This window comes from Dermacentor andersoni, chromosome 7 (genome assembly GCF_023375885.2).
Source record: "Dermacentor andersoni chromosome 7, qqDerAnde1_hic_scaffold, whole genome shotgun sequence".
NCBI lineage: Eukaryota > Metazoa > Arthropoda > Arachnida > Ixodida > Ixodidae > Dermacentor > Dermacentor andersoni.
In genome coordinates this window covers 172899734-172918701 of record NC_092820.1, presented here as the reverse complement: position 1 = coordinate 172918701, position 18968 = coordinate 172899734, and the positions used below count along the sequence as shown (strand labels likewise).

The 18968-nt window shown below is 43.1% G+C and overlaps 1 protein-coding gene across 5 annotated transcripts in view; it reads right to left on the bottom strand.

Annotated features, from left to right (window-relative positions):
* LOC126533015 (calpain-B-like) overlaps positions 1 to 18968 on the bottom strand; it is a 172802-nt gene that overhangs the window by 42303 nt on the left and 111531 nt on the right. For 4 of the 5 annotated variants that reach the window (XM_055071692.1, XM_050180200.3, XM_055071693.2 and 1 more), the window contains exons 3-7: positions 12722 to 12791; positions 11363 to 11615; positions 9965 to 10133; positions 4987 to 5064; positions 1932 to 2026 (exon numbers count right to left, since the gene is read on the bottom strand). In XM_055071692.1, the coding sequence (XP_054927667.1) occupies positions 1932 to 2026; positions 4987 to 5064; positions 9965 to 10133; positions 11363 to 11615; positions 12722 to 12791 (665 nt within the window). The remainder of the gene's footprint in view (positions 1 to 1931; positions 2027 to 4986; positions 5065 to 9964; positions 10134 to 11362; positions 11616 to 12721; positions 12792 to 18968) is intronic. The other variant, XM_072289407.1, reaches the window with a different exon arrangement.

The following is an 18968-nucleotide window of genomic DNA, read 5'->3' as shown; positions in this document are numbered from 1 at the left end:
TCATAGTAGCTTAAATTTGGCTTCCCTCCACATTCAGTATCCCTCCAATAGCCAGAGTTCAGCTTATGCCACGCAAAGCTTTTCACAAAATGGAACTACAGATAGCTTCGGAATACTCTAACCATAAGAAATCACTGCTCCTCCAGGTTTGTTACGTCTGTGGTATAAGAAGCCCCTGAAATGTAATGTGATGTGTCATTGCTGATACAATTGCTATATATTAGCCACCATTTCTATATATTGCTACCAGAAAAAATCGTTTATGAGCTTTTCAAGCTATTCTTGAAATAATTATATTTGGGAGCAGTTACATTACCCAATTCTATAGAAAGTCGAGGTGTATATATCCACCTCCTAGCCCAAAATTGGACAGGTCTCAGGCAGTTCACTGGAGGTGCCTTCAAACAAGAACTTACACGAACCGGGTACATCTTAACCGCATGTTTCCAGTATTATACCCTGATGCCAAATGTAAATTATGTGATGATAGAGGAGCCACCCTAGAGCATATACTTTGGGACTGCGAAATAGTCCAGAGGAGAATTGCAGTCCCCCCGGATGAACTAGGGGTGCGGTGGAGAGCTGCACCGACTACTTCAGATCTCCAGGACCAACTTTGGGCCATGCAGTAAGCCCGAGAAGCTACCGAGAGACAGAGTCTCTCTACTGCCCCCGGCACGGCGTAGACCCAGGCCATCCATTTGCAGGATATTTAATAAAGTTTTTCCCTATTGTCAATCGTGATAGGCTCCGTGTGATGCGACAGGTAGGGTTCCATAAATGATACTCTATATTGTTTTATGGAACATAGTCCCCTTTTACAAATGCTTCCAGGAATTCTAAGGACTAGAGAGACAAGTTTCCAACTATCAATAATGGAAACAAAAAATCGTGCGAGGAGCAACATTATAGTAAACGTATTACCGAGTGCAGTCAGGGCACCGAATGCACATCTTCTGGTCCCAACAGGTGGTGAAAGTAGACTCGTCAGTAAAGACGACCCTCTACCAATCCTGCGCCGTCCAGCTTGCGTGCCACTCCGCAAACTAAGGCGCTTGTCCTCATAAGTGGTGCGAAGGAGGACCTTCTGTGCAGCTGTTCTGCTTTTTAGCCCTGCCTGATACAAGTGGCGCTTCACAGTTGTCTTTGAAGCATTCAGTCCAAGGCTTTCTCTGATGTCTTGAACAGAAGCCCGAGGTCTGTCATTTACAGCAGCTACAACGGCAAGGTCTACCGCATGGCTCATGGCCCGATGCAGTGGCTTTCTAAGAGCATCCTATATGCGTCAGTCGCTCTTATACGCTTGAACAATTCTATTACCATTTTTAGTGGCCCTTCCGTTAATCTTGAAATAGCGCGTTGACTGTACTTCCCTAGTCACAGTTCAAGAATATGCTGCCTTTCATCATATGTCACTCGAGTCACTGTGGAATAGCGGGAGTCGCTGTGCGTGCTAAACGTTTTCTGAAGCAGGCAATTCTTTAAGTACTGATAAGGCGAAGACAAGATGGCAGTGTCATTGTGACTGATGTGTATCTTCACTATCTCCACTGATGTGTATCATCACTTTCCTTCCAGCTGGAAGGAAAGTGATGGGATTAACGAATTGATGGATTGATGAAGCAGCCACTTTCCTTTCAGCTGGAAGGAAAGTGCCAGCTTTCATGTACGAACTTCGCAAGCTGCTTTCTTCACAATGATCTGAAGCGCGGCTGCATACAGTAGCAGACGATGAAAGAGCACCACCCACTATGCTCACTGTGGTTGCAGACAGTAGCAGACAACAAAAGATCACTGCCCACTACTGAGCCTGCACGAAGCTCATTGCAGCCGCCGGCCGGCAGTGGCACAGAGCAGACGCCACGCATTCTGGTGTTCCCTTCAACGGTGGACCGCTCTGTACAGTAAAAGACATGGCATTGTTTGCTCACTGGTCACTCCAGGCCCCTCTCCACTCGGTGTCATCTCCCCAGGGATTCCTCAGCCGTATCAAGGGCATCCGACCCTTCAGCCGTTCAATGTACACCTGCGTATTGTATGCATATGGCAATTCAGGAATGTGCAAAAAGCAACACTGAGCTTACAGGTTCCATCATATTTAAATGTTTTAACATGCACTCTCTTTAGAGAAGGATGGAAGACATGTCAGGCACTACTACACGTCTTTCTTTTGTTTTTGTCTTCACATGTGTGCTTTTTAAAACCTACAAGCATAAACTAGCTGGTCTAGCAACATGTTGTTCTAATGTTCTAAGTTAAATTGCATCATGTTCCTTTATTGCTGTCATTCTCAAAACTTGTGCAAAACTTTCTTATGTGTCATGAATATATCTCATGCGTCTATGAAGACTGGCTTGACTGCATGAACTGCTGCTTTTACAAATCCTTGGTTCTAAGCAGCTCACAGAGTCCATACAATAACCATAACTTCTGTGCACTTGTAATAAACTTCACTCTTCACGCTTCACGCTTCATCTTCGCCCACATGTCTACTCATCAATCAATGGCATGCATGAATCTCAAAAAGGCTATCATCCTAAAATACACAATACACCAGTCTCTTTCTCTAACAGTGTTGTTTGCGGCAGTTTGCTCCTTACAAAAGACGTGAGCAAGAAGTATCAGGGGAACCTTAAGACTCAATTTTTTTGTTTAGTAACAGCCGTGTGAAGCTCGCACACTCACAGGGCAAGGTTACCAAAGCAAAAATACCAATACAATTTTCTATTGGTCCAATATAGCAGTTCTATAGGTTCTATTGGTAAAATCTTTGAACTCCATGGGTTTTAGAAGGATTCTATTGGTACAAAAAGGGCCCAATAGGTGACATTTATTTGTTACCCATAGGGTCCAATACGTGTGTATTGGCACCGATACGGTCTAATAAGTGGCAGCTATTTGTTGCTTATAGGACTAATATGATTGTGTTGGGACCAATAGGGTTCCAATATGGGACAGGACTCTCCGCATGCGAATCTGCACTTAGCCATAAAACGTAGCACAACAACAAGTCTTTCAAAGTTCTGCCCTGTATGTTTTTGCTGTAATGTTTGCTGAGATTTGTGCCATCGATTCGCAATTGTTGTCCACAGTCCTGAATCGCACAGAAGTACTGTTCTGGCACCCGTACAGCGAATATAACAAGAAGTGTTGGCCACATTGAACTCCATGTAAAGCCGGCATGACCTAGGCCTAATGACTGTGACAATGTTGCCCACAAAATGCGTGCTTATTGACCATATGATCTGACTTGGACGTGCTCACTGCCTCATCCATTAGACAGAAAATTTGCCAGGAGTATTGAAATAGTGCGTGCTGTAATAGGCGATATGTTGGCATGACATGACTTATCTTTTATAAAGGCAGACTGAGATGAGCAGCAATACATCAGCACATACTTCAAGTGTGCTGCTGATAGTTTTAGCAGTTCACAGCAGATTTTCTTCTTTATTGTAATTTTTTGCTGTCTTTATGGACACATATTCAAAGCTGTTTCGAACCAGCACTAGAAATTTTCAAACTGAGTTTTGCCAACATTGGGCGCAATTCTGAACTTAGCATCACTTTTATGCCGGCCTAACTGATTTTTGTGTGGCTGTTATACAGCATGTCCGAGATATGTGTTGCCCTACACAGCGCAAATACTGTACAGTAAGCTTTATACGGATGTAAATGTTGCTATCGTGCTAGCATGTGTGGCTGCCCCAGCCGATGGGTCCTATAGGATCTATATATTTTATTACAAAACCGATACAGCCATAGGGCCAATATGCCTAAAGAACCAACACACCTATTGATGCCAATAATCCCACAGGCTATTGATTTTCAACTGCAGATTTTTGCTAGGGTATTAATGTGTGCACAAAAATACCCAAGAAAGTAGGCACAGGGACAGCTGCAGCTGTAGCTACAGTGGACTCTCTTTAAACGGAACCTATAGGGGCCAGGGAAATTGGTTCCGTTTATCAGGAGTTCCATTTATTTGCTGAGCGACAAAGCTGAATACAATTGCATGAATACAAAACCAACCAACCATGAAGATGGTAACAATACCAATTGATTTGGGCGAGTTTTATGAAAACTGCCATGAAGATGGTGTTCCGTTTAGGAGGCAGTTCCGTTTAAGCGATTTCCGTTTATCAAGATTCCACTGTATATTGGTAACGCATCGCATGCATCATGTGTAAGTTATGGGTTCAGCTCCCAGTTACAGCATGTTGTCTTTCTTCCATTTTCACAGCTCCTTCTTTTAATAAATACGAAGCCCTTATTCGTAATTCATCTACATTTCAATTCAAGATACAGTTCATTTTTCTTATGCTTTCCTTAGCATCATTGTTCGGTGGCTTCATATGGTTGTTACTAAAGGTGTAAATTTAATTACTTTCAGGAAATATTAGCTCCAGCAAGATAATTAATGGAGTACTGACACATACTTTGGAAGTTGTAGAAACTACCACAGGCCTCTTGCATGGAAAAGGATGACACTTAGCGAGTATGAAGGCTGGGAGACACTTCAAGATATCTTAATTTCATAACAAATGTGATCTCTTAAATGCAGACCTAGCATCCTGGACAACATTGGGATGTCATGACACAGAGCAAAATATGTCAACATTGTGCAGCAATAAGGCTAGATATGATTATGTTGCTTATAAAAAAAAATATATAAACATGAGCACTATGCATGTTTCTTCTGGCTGGGCTCGCGTGTAGCAGCTACAGTGATCGCAGGAACAGAGCAAGCCTGTGTTTCATGACGCCACTTTGCACCTGCTGCCTGGGTACCATAAGCGAAACTGGTTCATATAAACAAGTATATTATAGCAAATCATTTAGTGTGCTCTGATGCTCACCACTGTTTTTTCTAAGGCTTAGAGGTTTGTTCTTTTATTTAATGAGAAAAATTAAAATGACAAGTTAAAAATGTCACACTAGTACTCCTTAAGGTTATGACTGCTGCGTAAACTATGTAAAGAGGCTTACCAGCCGCACAGCAGTGATGCTGTAGGCATGGCCAGCAACAAGCCCGCTGGCCAGCTTCTCTTCCGGGATTGAGCCCACCTGGCAGACAGAAAATAAAATTATTTTAACCATACCTCAGTCTTCGCCCAGGCAATTAACACACTGATGATTATGTGGACATTGATATGCCAGTGAGAAGGTGGGCAAGTTGCAAAGTTGGCACAGGTTGTCTGCAGTTTATTTAACAATAACATGCAATAAAATGTGGCACTTCAGTTCTGATGAAACATAAAGTTTCATTTGCTATTAGTGAGAGTTCCTGTAATATCAAGGTACAGTAGATTTGTGATAACTAAACTCACATAACTCGAGGTCCCTGCTAATTCATACAGAGATCGAGATTTTGGTTGGTGTGATATATGTTCAGTACTTTTTGAAACCCTGAATTTGGCTTACTCAAAATCCAATCTCACTTCATTGCGTGTTCTTCACAGTATTACACACCAGCGTTGTCTGTCAAGTAGCTGGACAGGTACTAAGTATGCCAGACATGAAATGGTTGACGTTCTCATATCTGACATTCTTGTAGAGTTCTGTTGTGAAGTTCATATTCTGTAAACTTGACAAAACTTATTGAAAAATTACAAATTCTTAGTATCTTCTGCAGCTGCAGGCTTTTCGCGATCCTAAAGATGCAAGGAATGTGGTAAAAGTAAATTTTCAATAGACAGAATTATTTGGCACCTGAAGGGGTTCTTATACCTTTTGCAGTTATACTATACTTAACCACATGCACACACAACTGTCGATTTATGCCTAATACCTCTAATAAAGCAAAATTTCCTTCTGGGCCGTATTCATGTTCTGGTAATTCAAGCGTGCAATAGTTCAGAAGTCGGTGGTCTCTATAATTTTACACTAAACCAAGTCAGCTAAAATACAAACAACTCTGCAGTGTGTAGCCCAATGCATTGGATTACGCATTCCAGCAGTTCGGGATCACGAGTAGCCTATAAGCAAAAAGTTAATCTTGTAAAGCACAAAAGCTTGTCACGAAATCTGCTTCCCTATGACTCAACAATACAAAACATTGCACCATTACATTGCCCTCCAACCCATCATACTCACACAAGCTTCTTGATTTCAGTGCATGCATAGTAATTATGAATAATATAACAGCGCAGTTTTAACTCGTCAAGATAGTTGAAGTGTATCCTCTGTGCTAAAAACCAAAACAGAAAGGGGGTAGGGGGAATGCGAGCCAGTAAGAATGAGTGTTCCTAGCTGATTGGGGTAGGGATAGGCAATCGAGGTGCTGTACCTTACATATTTTGGTCAGTTCTGCGCCAGAATTTCCTGGGAAATGTAGCCTATGCAAGTGCTTTTCTGTGCACAATGAAATGGCACTGCTAAGACTAGTAATGGCAGTAACAGTAAGAAAATGCTGCGCATCTTTCAAAAATTTTGCAGTCAGAAGAGCGTTTTACGTGTACAAAAGCAAAGAGTGACACTCACCCGGTTGTTGCACAGATGACATGCTTTAAAATGTGCAAGCAATGCACTTATTATCTCCAACAAGCTGCGCTTTACCTGTGCACATAACACCAACAGCAGGTGGAACAGACACACTTGTCTCATTTTGCAGTGCCAAGTAAAAAAAAATGAAGGATACAAGCTTGTGAATGGCTGCTTGCATGGTGTGGATCAAGCCTTCAAATGACGTGCAGGCAACACAACAAAGTGCACAGGGAGATCTGAAGATGGGCAGCATTTTCTTTTGTTTTAGACAAAAATAAAGAAAGAGCAATATGTGCAAAATAAAGAAAAGAAAGAAATCACAAAGAAATGGGAACTGTTGAAGTAAACTAGATTTCAGACTCTTAATGAAAAAACAAAGTGAAACATAAGAATGCACTTAAAGCACTGTTGATAGTCTGTTATAACGTTTATGTTTTTCATAGGCATCTGGGACAGTTCATCACAGGTGGCTTGCCATGGCCTGTTCGGTGAAGCTAATACATCATATGCCATTTTACCATGGCACTATCCCAAAAGAGAGGACGTTTGGCTGCTGCCGTTTTGTCGTTAGGCCATTAAACTGCCAACATTTGACAAGAGATAGGTGGGTGCACAAAGGCAGTGGGAGTAGAGTTCTTGTGTTCATTTCAAGAAGTATTGTTCCAATTAGAACCAGCCACGTCATGCTGATGAGGCAGATACCCGAGATATTAGGCCGTCGCTGTGGTTGGAAGTGACTGGGAGAAATATGTGGGAGGCACAAAAATGACAGTAAATTGCCCACAGGGTATGACGCACTCATTTCAACAGTGCGCATTTAAACGCCAACAAAAACAGAATTTCATGTTTGTTAAGTTAGTTATAAATGAGTAGTACAGTAAAACCTCATTAATTCGGAAAATCGGATAATTCGTACTTGTCCTTTGGTTCCAACAGAAGTATGCATTACCTAATGTAATGAAACTCTTGTTAATACGGACACATTTGGCCGCATGTCAGTTATTTCGTACAATTCATGGAGGTCGGCAAGCACTGGAGCATCGCCAATGTGCGATGCAAGAGAGTAGAAATGGCGTTACTGCATCGCTAGTCCCCATCGCCATAGTCATCAGTGGAAATTGCAGGTGAATGACAACAATGCCAGAACAATTTGTGCCTATTTGTGCCTTTAATATTCTTGCGTATACCGCCACGCACAGAACCGAGTTGGCTGTACGCCTTCATTACTGCGTAGTTCCCACACATGATCACGTCGATAGCGGGAGTAGTTTTGTCTGCGGAAATTGCGGCAACCGGTGGTTTCGTTTTGACTTGGTAAGCGCGTTAGTCGCCTGCCGAACGCAGTCGAACTTGCAACCGCTCGTACTCGCGCCTGCATACAAAGAGCTAGTGATTCCTTCCATGACTGTCTCGTACACAGCCATCAATGATAGTGTCAATAGCAATCACGGTTTCGTCCGCAATTGAAGCAAACATTAGTTTCACTTTGACTCGGTGCGTGCGTTGGCCGCGCGCCTTCGGCACCACAAGGTCTCGTCGACAGCGGCTGCGGCTTCATCCGCAGTGGTTGTGGCAAGCAGTAGTTTAGTTTTGACAAGCTTTCGAGGATGACGAGCACCAGCTATATCGTGACGGACAGCAACCACCTCACTGACAAAAAATAATCGGAATGTGCACACGGTAGCAAAAAGCCTGTCTCAGACAAAGATGTGTGCCACGGCAGTGCTGTGAAGGAAATAGCAAGGCCTTTGCCGCTGCGAGCGCTAATCAGCCAAGAGATGACGAGAACTGCAGCTTCCGCACTGCTTTTTTGCAAATTAGAAACATGATTGGCTCATTCATTCGGTAAATAAAAGCGTGCTGACATAGTAAGCATGTGTTTATTGTTTTCTTGACACCCTCGATAATTCGACATTCGGTTAATTTGGACATTTATTTCGATCCCGTGAAACCCGAACCAATGAGGTTTTACTGTATATCCCTATCAAAGCAATCGTGGCAAAGCTAGAAGGCTGGCTGGTGGCTGTCTAATTTTCTTAACAGTCTTTAAACAACACCTAAGCAGATGATGCATCCACCTGGTGGTTAGTGGATATGATGCAAATCCCAGCATACATCCTCAGATCTTCAGCGGGCTGTGGGCACTGCCTTAGCTCAGAGGTCATGTCAAGGAGGCACACTGGTTTTTAAGGTTCTGTCCTATGTGCCACTTGCGAGCACTGCTAACGGAAGAATTTTTTTTTTCAGCTTCATTATCAGAATCGGCTCTTTTTGATAGCTTTTTGCAAAGCATCCAATTATATTTTTCAGACATAAAATTTTACAAGGAGGTTGTTCTATATCTACACTATATACAAGACATGGGCAACTCCGCGCTGCCCATATCTTGTGGTCATAAGGGGCAGAGTGTTTTTTCAAGCTACACTTGCAGCTTTTCTTCCCTGTCTCCCCCAATCTGTTGTAAATAAAGATATATTCAATATTCAATCTCAAACAAGGCTTTTTACACGGTGCAAAATTTTGGTGCAGTTGACCTTCAAGTGGCGCAGCGACTGGCCATGGCCCTGCTGCAAAACTGCAGCGAAATGGCATGTGGTGAACTGTGAAATGTGTCAATGGTGTCACACCAAAATTAAACAGCAGCAAAATGGCACCGGCTAACCAGGCACAAGAAAAAAAAAAAACGACCACACCCAAAGATACATTCCCTTCCTAGATAGTTGTTAAACCTTACTTGCAGATTAATGGCAAACAAGGATAAGTTTATGAAAATAGATGTACAAAAGGCTTAAAAGGCTTCAATATATAGCGACATCATGCAGAATAATAAACACAAGAGACATAGGTACAGGTCAAAGCATGCAACATTTACAGATGAAATACTGCAAAGTGAAATAAATATTAACGTCTCTCTTTCTCTTTTTAATTTTTAGTACTGTGCCAGATGCTCTAACATGTCAGGTGACTACATGTACGCACTGGCAGTTCTTAGATTTTGATTACAAGCTTGCTTCCGTGTGCAATGAACATCTAGTAGCATTTTCTGCTGAATTTCTTTTCTTATTCTTACAATAATTTCTTGCTAAGCTAGATCGTCAATCTTTGTTGTACGGACATTAGGCATAAACAGATGCATACACAAAAGGAGAAGGAGCTGGTCTTGCATGTATCTACATGTCTATGTCCATGTAACACTGAATCCTATCCTTCCCGACACCTGATGTCCCATTTATACAAAAGCTTGCAGCTTTTCCAGCGACTTAAACAATGAAATGTTTCTCCTGTATTATGTCCAAAGCAAACATCAACACTCAATCAATATCAGGTCTAAAATGAATTGTACACACATTGTGTTAGAAATTCCTGAGAAGTGCATTCCCTGCATTGTATTTGAACACTTTTTAACTCTACACCTTAAGCCTATTTCATTATTAACACATTATTAACAGTCGTGCAAAACGAGTTGCCTTATTTTGCATACCGGGATCGAACAGCTCATCAGTGAAGAGCGCTCATATGCTTTCAGCATGAGCACAAACAGTTGCTTAGGTGGGTTTTTGAGGTCGATGGATTCCGTGAGGCCGCCTGTGAAATCCTCCATAGCCTCACACGCCGAGCCCCCACTGAGTGCCTCATAGCTGCCGTGGAGTCTGTGCATGAGAATGAATGCGAGAATTGATTACTATGATAGTAGATTAAAGGAGCACTGAAGGAATCTTCGAACATGGTAAGAAAACATTCAGGATCTGTGGAGAATAATTCCATGAATATGCGAGCCAGATATTCCATTGCATGCAACAGGAAACCTACAATCTTGCAGAATAGATCAATGTTCACTCCTGCGGCTTTGAATACGTGTTTGTTTCTTCTTTTTTTTGCCTTGAGCAACATCAGCAATGACATTAAATGAAGTGCAATGGCCCATAGAGGCCAACCATTGGGCACAACATACATGCACACCCTCCGATTTTCTAGGAAATAAAGAAGCAGCAATTGTTAATGTGTCCTGCCTGTATAGCGACTGATTCTTTCTTGCCTTCGGAGATTTTTTATCAGGCACCAGCCTTGGAGGGTTATCATATGCCGGAAAAATTCCCCAAAGATTGCAATACTCTCTAATGCGAAATTTGAGCGCCGCTATATACGTGTTTCCATTTCGAAATATATTGGCTGGTGCGGACAATCTGTCTTGTGTGGCACATTGCAAATGGAGCTAAGTGTGGCACGACTGCCTCGCTAATCAGAAGATTGTGAGAGGAAGCGTGTGAGTGATACGTGGGCACGATTCACCGCAGCCGCTACAGAAAAGCGACAACCTCTGCTTACGCAGCGCTTTTTACGCGTTTCCATACAGACGATGCGTGTTACTCTGGCACCATCTCGTAGTCATCGTCGCCACAAAGCCCTTTGTGCATGGCACTACACTTTTATCACGCTTTCGCCACAACCTCCTCCTCAACTTTCCACCTCATGCTCTCCGCTCTTGCAGCTGTTTTCATGTCCCGCTGTGCTCTGCATTCGCTCTCATATTTCGCTGCGCTTGTTCGCTCGGTTAAGAGGTAGGACACCGACGCTGACCGCAGGAATGGGTGCCCAAGATCTGCGCTCTAAAACAAGAAAAGGAAGAGAGGAGCAGGGCATTGCTACTGGCACTGCCCCAGATGAGAGGAAACATTGTGTTGAGGGGAAATGGGGAAAGTAAACATGGCACTCTTAATAGTATACCCTTTCATATTAGGCCATTTTTAAAAATGTCTCCGGAAATTATATTCCTCGAACTGCACTCGTTTCAGCCTGTTGCTTACTTTCAAGAAAGGGTCCCCTTTAACATGAGAAAGGGTGAGTGTGAGAATGGTAACGTGTGGTAAGCATAGCTCACTTGGCATAAGCCTTCTCAAGCAAGGCACTCCAGAATTCATTGCCCGAGCGTGACTTCATGAAGATGAGGCTGCCGTCAAGTGTTGGTAGCCGGTCATCTATCACCACGTCGATCCACCGATTGGCTTTCCAAATTCGGAAGTGGAAGATGCCTGCATAGTCTTGGTCAAATGACTGGTCTTCAGGGACCACACGGGAGAACAGCTCGTCGCTCAGCGTCAGGTTGGCAGTAGACGCCACCATCCAGCAATTCCCTGCAAAAGAGAGAGAGAAAAAGTTTGGTGCACCAAATCAAATGTAAGTAATGACGAGCATATACATTTAGTTAAAGCTCCAGAAGACAAAACATATTAGTTTGCATTGTCAGCTGCTTGCACTTGCATGCATGATGAACAGGAATTTTTGCATTCTGCCCCCATCACAATGCGGACACTGCGGCCGGGATTTGATCCTGCACAGTCAGTCTCAGCAGCGCAATGGCAAATCCACTATGCCACCACGGTGGGCCAACTACATTACAAATATTTGTTGAAATATTTGTCTAGTTACAAATATTAATTGGAATTTCCAATAATCAGATTTAATCATTTAAACAACTTCTCTATTTCATAAAACAAGTAAAAAAATTATTTAGAAAGATTGTTTCAATAGTAGAGCAGCACCTGAGTTCACATTGGCACTCTTCTGAGACTAGTGGCCTGTGTGTATTGCAGTGAAAGCCATATTAGAAATCAAGGAGATCAATCTTGACCCTTGTTACTGAAGGCAGGAGGGTAATTTTTTTTACACTTGTCATCATTATGAGAAGGGTTGAGGAGGACCTTTTCAACAACTTTGTTTCAAATACCTTTTAAAATGCCTTATTATCATAAGTTTACTTTAAATATTTGGTTTTGCCTTAATCAAGCAGGAGTTCAGGCCTTGCACAAAGAGGCAGTAAAGATATATTCACTTTTTACTTTAATAACTATAGTGCATGCACTAGCATACAATTTATAAAAGATGAGTTACGGAGCACTGAAGTGCAGAGAGTTGAACTGTCATGTATGCTGCATACAACTAACGCATAGCCTTATGATAAATAATTGTGTGCAATGGGCTCAATAGAGGTTCATGAGCAAAATATTTAATTTACAAAGTGAGTGTTTATTAGGACTCCAATCCAACAGCAACTAATTAGCAGTACAGTTTTATGCAGTCATTAGATGCTACCTTCAACATGCCTGGAACAGGCCACAATACTACAGTTGGAATCTTGTCCATCTTTTGTAATTCTTAGTTTAGTGACAAATTTCAAAGTTTTAAAGCAAAGTTTTAAGTGGCAAATTGCTAACTACAAAATCAAGGAAATGCTCCGTACCAACACTTCCTTGAACAACATCAAATCTTGATGCTCCATCCACAAACAGCTTTGGATTATTGCACATTTCCTGCATAAAAAAGAAAGAGAATGGTACAGTAATGTGTGTTCTAATCAGACCACCAAACACGCAGCTCAAGAAAGAAGAATATAACATATAAATTGACTTCTCAGATGACAGGAGTAAGCAGAATACAATTCTTGCAACTTGAGTCAGCAATAAGATAAGGTTCTATATAATTCCATTTCTAACTGTTTCTGTACGATGCCTTAACCATGCATTGATAGCAATAATTCTTTAACTCTGCAATGCCTAGCATATCATTCTTGATAAATTTGGTTCGATACCTCAAAATTTTAATTTAGCACAGTAAGCCTACTGTATGTACATCATAGAGTTTTTGGAGCAAATTTCCCTCAGTTGTGTGTAGTTCAGAAAATGAATTACTAGTTAGTTACTACACTAATTAGGTCTTTATTCAAATAACATTTCAGTGTGTAGCATCTGCCGATGCTGGAATGCGGGTACGCTCTCGCCGGCTCTCTCAAATGTTATCTCCTTGGTGCCGGCTGCTAAAAGAAGAGAAAAACAAAGTTGGGTGGCATGTGCTCGAGGCATAAGCTCAGCACGCACAGTATTGTTCTGGAAGTCTGCTACGTTTGTCACTGCAGCCGACGCTCCACTCCACCTCCACTCCAAACTGCCTTCGCTCTTCTGCCGAAATAAATGTAGGAACGACGGCACAGCTCGTGGACCGCCATCACGACTTCCTACAGTGGTGACCTGGGAGAATGCGCCTTTCATGGAGCGACACTCTGCCATGGCTAACTGGCCGGAGCCCCAGCTCAGCCCACCGCTACAGCAGTTCTGATCCCGCTACGTCTGCACTTGGTTCTCGCAATCTGAGGTGCTTATGGAGCTGAACTACATCACAATCCAGGTGATCCAAGTGCCTCGAGCGGCCAGACGCGCGGCAATTTTGCGTGTATTCGCGGGCTTCCTTCACACTTGGAAAAACACTTTTAAGTGTCACGTATCTTACAACAAAAAGCTGTATCAGAAGTTCTTCATGTTGTGCTACAATTTTCTCATTGACACTTTCTCATTTTCTCACTGACACAAATATGGCGACGGGAAGCAAGAGAAGGCAGTTGTAACTGAATCTTTAGAGCAGATATACTAGAGTATCGCAAGTAGTTTGAAAGAATGAAACGTGTAGCATGATTTTGAACTGATTCGAGAACTGAAATAAGGTTTGACTGATGTGGATCAAAGACTGCGCTAGCATATTCAAGTTTAGGTCGCACAAACATTTTGTAAGTAAGTTCAAGGAAGAAGGTGCCATGCGCAGGTTACGGCGAAGGTACCCAATTGTTTGATTAGATGAATTTATTATATGGTTAATGTGGAAAGACCATGATAATTCACTGGTGATATAAACGCTAAGGTATTTAACAGAGCTAGTGGAAATAATGGTGGTGATGATGATGTATGGGGTTTTTTGGCGCAAGGGCCAGATATGACCAAAGAGCGCCATACACATGGTGATCGGTTTTCAATGAATTGTTCGTGAAGTGAATAAATGTACTTCGAATGGTGGATGTGGCATGGCTGTAAATAGGCCTAAAATCAGTCGCTCTGGATTGCGTAAAATAAATAAGTATTAAAACAATGACGATGACCAGAGATGTGAACTATGGAACTGTCATGTTACACGCGGATGATGAAACAAAGCATGTAGTGAACGCAGCACTGATGTCTCACCAGGGCCCTTGAATGCAAGGGCTTGGAGACACGTGCTATGCTAATGTAACAAACGCAGCAGGAGCCTCTGCTAAGAGGCCGTACTACGTAGCACTTGGTCGGATAATGTGCAATGTTTGAATGTCATTTAAATAATTTAAAACTGATGTGGTGTTGAATAACGGGTTCGAGCCGAGAAATTGTGCAGGATGTAATGGGATATGGTGTAGATACACCAAGGGAAAGTGCTTTTTTCTCTCGCATTCTGTTTCCCTACATTCCACGAGGACGTGGATGACCGTTAGTCTCTTACCACATCTACCACATGTAGTAGGTTCCTCACCAGTCAGCAAGAAGTTGTGTGTACTGTATGTGTGCCCTATTCTTAGTCGACAGAAGGCGACATCAGTCTCTCGTAATTTTGCTATAGATGGGGCGGTGCCTAAATGTGGCCTGATTAAATGAAGTTTATTCGAGGTTTGCGAGTCCCACAAGTGTTGCCAATAATCTCTTAGTTTTTTGCAAACAAAAGGTCTTAAATCTATGGCGGGGACACCTATGGAACAGTTCAAATCTTTTCTTGCTGTGGATGTGGCGATTTCGTCAGTGAGCACATTACCCTCAACGCCTCTGTGCCCTGGCACCCAGCATATAATGAGACGTTGATTACATCCATAGACAGCGCACAAGAGCGTATAAAGGTCATTAATTACAGGGTTCTTGTGCTTTTTAAGCGATACTAACGCCTTAACAATGCTCAGAGAGTCGGTATATATAATTGACTTTCCTAGTTTTAATTGTTTTATGTGTTTCACAGCTGATAATAATGCATAGGCCTCCGCCGTAAAGATACTTGTCTGCGCAGGCAAGATGCCAGAGTCGGAGAAGGACGGACCAACTGCTGCATAAGAGACGCCGGCTTGTGACTTAGATGCATCGCTGTAATACTCCGGGCAGCAATACTTCGACCGAAGTTCAAGGAAGTGCATTCGAATGTGCATCTCAGAAGCATGCTTACTGACATCAATAAACGACATGTCACATTCCGGGAGCTGCCACTGCCACGGCGGTGACAGCTTCGCTGGAAGCATTAGATGGTGTTCTACAAGTGGGACAGACATTTCTTCACTAAGATTCCTTATACGGAGCGAGAAGGGCTGCCTGACTGTAGGCCGATTATTAAAAAGTGTGGCACAGGAAACATCATTTACAATTGTGTAACAAGGGTGTTCAGGATTCGAGTTTACTTTGAGAAAATATGTAAAGCTGGAATATGACCTCTGTAGACGAAGTGACCACTCGTTTGATTCTACATAGAGACTTTCTACAGGGCTTGTCCTGAAAGCACCGGTCGCTAGGCGGATACCTAGGTGGTGCACAGGGTCTAGGATTTTTAGGGCGCTCGGTGTTGCAGAATGATAGATTATAGCACCATATTCAAGACGAGAACGGACAAGGCTCCTGTACAAGTTTAGGAGACATTTTCGATCACTTCCCCAGGTTGTGCGAGACAGAATTTTTAAAATATTCATCGTTTTCAAACATCTTGCCTTCAAATATTTGAGATGGGGAATGAAAGTAAGCTTGGCATCTAGAATTATTCCCAGGAATTTGTGTTCACCGCTCACAGATAGTTGCTCTCGATTGATGGCGAGTTTCGGCACTAGTGTTATGCCTCTTTTGCTTGAAAAGAGTATACACGTACTTTTGCGGCAATTTATTTTAAAGCCATTTGCATCCGCCCATTTAGATAATTTGTTTAATGTGAGCTGTATCTGTCGCTCACAGATCGCAATGTTACATGATTTAAAACCTATCTGTATGTCATCGACATATACAGAATAAAACATTGTGCGTGGTATGACTGTATACAGGGAGTTCATCTTTACAATAAACAGACTCCCTTGCGGCACCCCAGTCTCCTGAGTGAATGTTCTAGATCAAGCGTTGCCCACTCTCACACGAAACGTGCGGTTGGATAAGTAGCTTTTGACTGTGTTTAACATATTTCCTCGAACCCCCACTGCGGAAAGATCTCGCAAAATCCCGAAGCACCATGTCGTATCGTATGCTTTCTCTAAATCTAAGAATACCGAGAGTAAGAACTGCTTATGTATAAACGCATCTCTGATGTTCGCCTCAATGCGGACGAGGTGGTCTATTGTCGATCTACCTTCTCGGAACCCACACTGGAAGAGGTCTAGTGTTTTGTTATTTTCTAGGAAAGAGATTAAGCGCCGGTTAATCATTTTTTCATACAGCTTGCACAGACAGCTTGTTAGCGCTATTGGCCTGTAGCTGCTGGCTAAGGACGGGTCTTTGCCTTGTTTAAGTATCGGGATGACTATGGCTTCTTTCCATGAGGACGGAATACACCCAGCCGCCCACATGGCATTGAAAAGAGATAGGAGCGTTTTCAGTGCTTCAGGGTGGAGGTATTTAATCATTTCATACATAATGCGGTCGCTGCCTGGCGCCGAGTTTTTGCAACAAGCGAGAGACGCCTTTAGTTCCGCTAAGTTAAATGCACGATTGTAAGCTTCATTCGAGGAGTCTTTGTGATTAAGAGGCTGTCTCTCTGCACGTTCTTTTAACCTCAGGAAGGATTCTGTGTAGTGCGATGCACTTGAAACATATTCAAAGTGTTCACCTAGACAATCCGCCTGAGCCTCCAGGCTATCACCGTGGGTGCTAACCAAGGGTAGAGGATGCGTCTGCCAGCCTATTAATTTATTCACTCTTGTCCAGACTTTCGTCTCGTCCGTGTAGGAATTTATGCCAGAGATGTATTTCTCCCAGCTCTCCCTTTTAGCACGTCGACGTGTTCTTCTACCCTGAGCCTTTATTTGTTTAAAATTAATCAAGTTTTCTGCGGTTGGAAAGTCGCGAAGTCGTCCCCAAGCTTTGTTCTGGTTTTTCCGTGCTTTTTTACATTCTTCGTTCCACCATGGGATACGACGCTTATTCGACATTCCATTAGTTTCGCGAATGCATTTTCTCGCAGCCTCAATTATAAGGCATGTGATATACGCCACAGCATCGTCTATATTGAAAAAATCGATTTCATCCCGGATTGTATATGTTAGTTCGCGGAAAAGTTCCCAGTTAGCCGACTCGATCTTCCACCGGGGAGCATGTGGCAAGGATTCATCTTGTTTGGTCAAGTTTAATATAACTGGGAAGTGGTCGCTTCCAAAGGGGTTCTTCAAAACGGACCACTCAAGGTACGGCATTAGTGTACTCGACACTATGCTTAAATCTATCGAGGAGTATGTATTATGTGCCACACTGTGGTACGTCGGCTCCTTTTTATTAAGTATACATGCTCCTGAGGAAAAAACAAAGTTTTCAATTAGACGACCTCTCGCATCGCAACGAGAGTCTCCCCACAAAGTGTTGTGTGCGTTTAAATCTCCGACAACTATGTACGGCGCGGGAAGTTCATCTATGTAGTTTTGAAATTCGCTTTTATTAAGTTGATAATATGGAGGAATGTATACAGAGCTGATAGTGACCAGCTTATCAAACAACACCCCTCGGATAGCAACTGCCTCTAGGGGCGTACGAAGTTCTACTTCTCGGCAAGCAACACCTCTGTCTACAATGATTGCAACACCGCCGGATGAGACGAGGGTGTCATCGCGGTCATTACGAAATATAGCATATTGTCGAAGGAAATTTGTTTGCATATGTTTGAGGTGTGTTTCCTGAACACACAGCACTTTTGGAGTATACTTGTATAGGAGTTCTTTGATATCATCAAGATTGTGCAGCAGACCTCTGACATTCCAGTGTATTATTTGCGTATCCATGTTGAATGTGGTTTATGTGCTGTGTGTTTAAGAAAGACGCGTTACCTCACGGAGCCCTTTGAGGGTGCCAAGATGCGGTGCTTTTCTTTTTGGGAGCCATTGCGAGAATCTCGCCGCTCCTTAGGCGCTAGCGGCGCCGTCTGGCTGGTTGTGTCCATCACCTCGGAAGAGGTGCTGGACAGGCGCTCTTGCGAGCACTGCGTTCGAGAAGAAGGCCTCGTCCCTGTAGACAAGACCTTTGAGGCCACCTGCTCGAAGGTAGATGGCCCCTTCTGCTGGGTTGGCGTAGCAGCGCTAGCTGCAGCCACCAAGGGGGCGGGAGGCATCACTGCCACCTCACTGGGTGTGGGTCGGACAGTCGCCGGAAGCTGTTGTGGCGCTGCCCCCTGACGCCCCACATCGGCAAAGCTGCTCTTGGGCAGGTAGGAAACTCGCCTGCGCGCTTCTTTAAATGAAATATTCTCTTTAACTTTTATCGTCACGATTTCTTTTTCTTTTTTCCATGACAGGCACGAGCGTGAGTATGCGGCGTGCTCGCCATCACAGTTGACACAGTGTAGAGCGCTTTCACAATTTTCAGAAGTATGATCTCCGCCACTACATTTAGCACATGTCTGCCGGCCTCGGCAGTTCTGGGAACTGTGTCCGAAACGCTGGCATTTAAAGCATCGAAGAGGATTTGGGACATAGG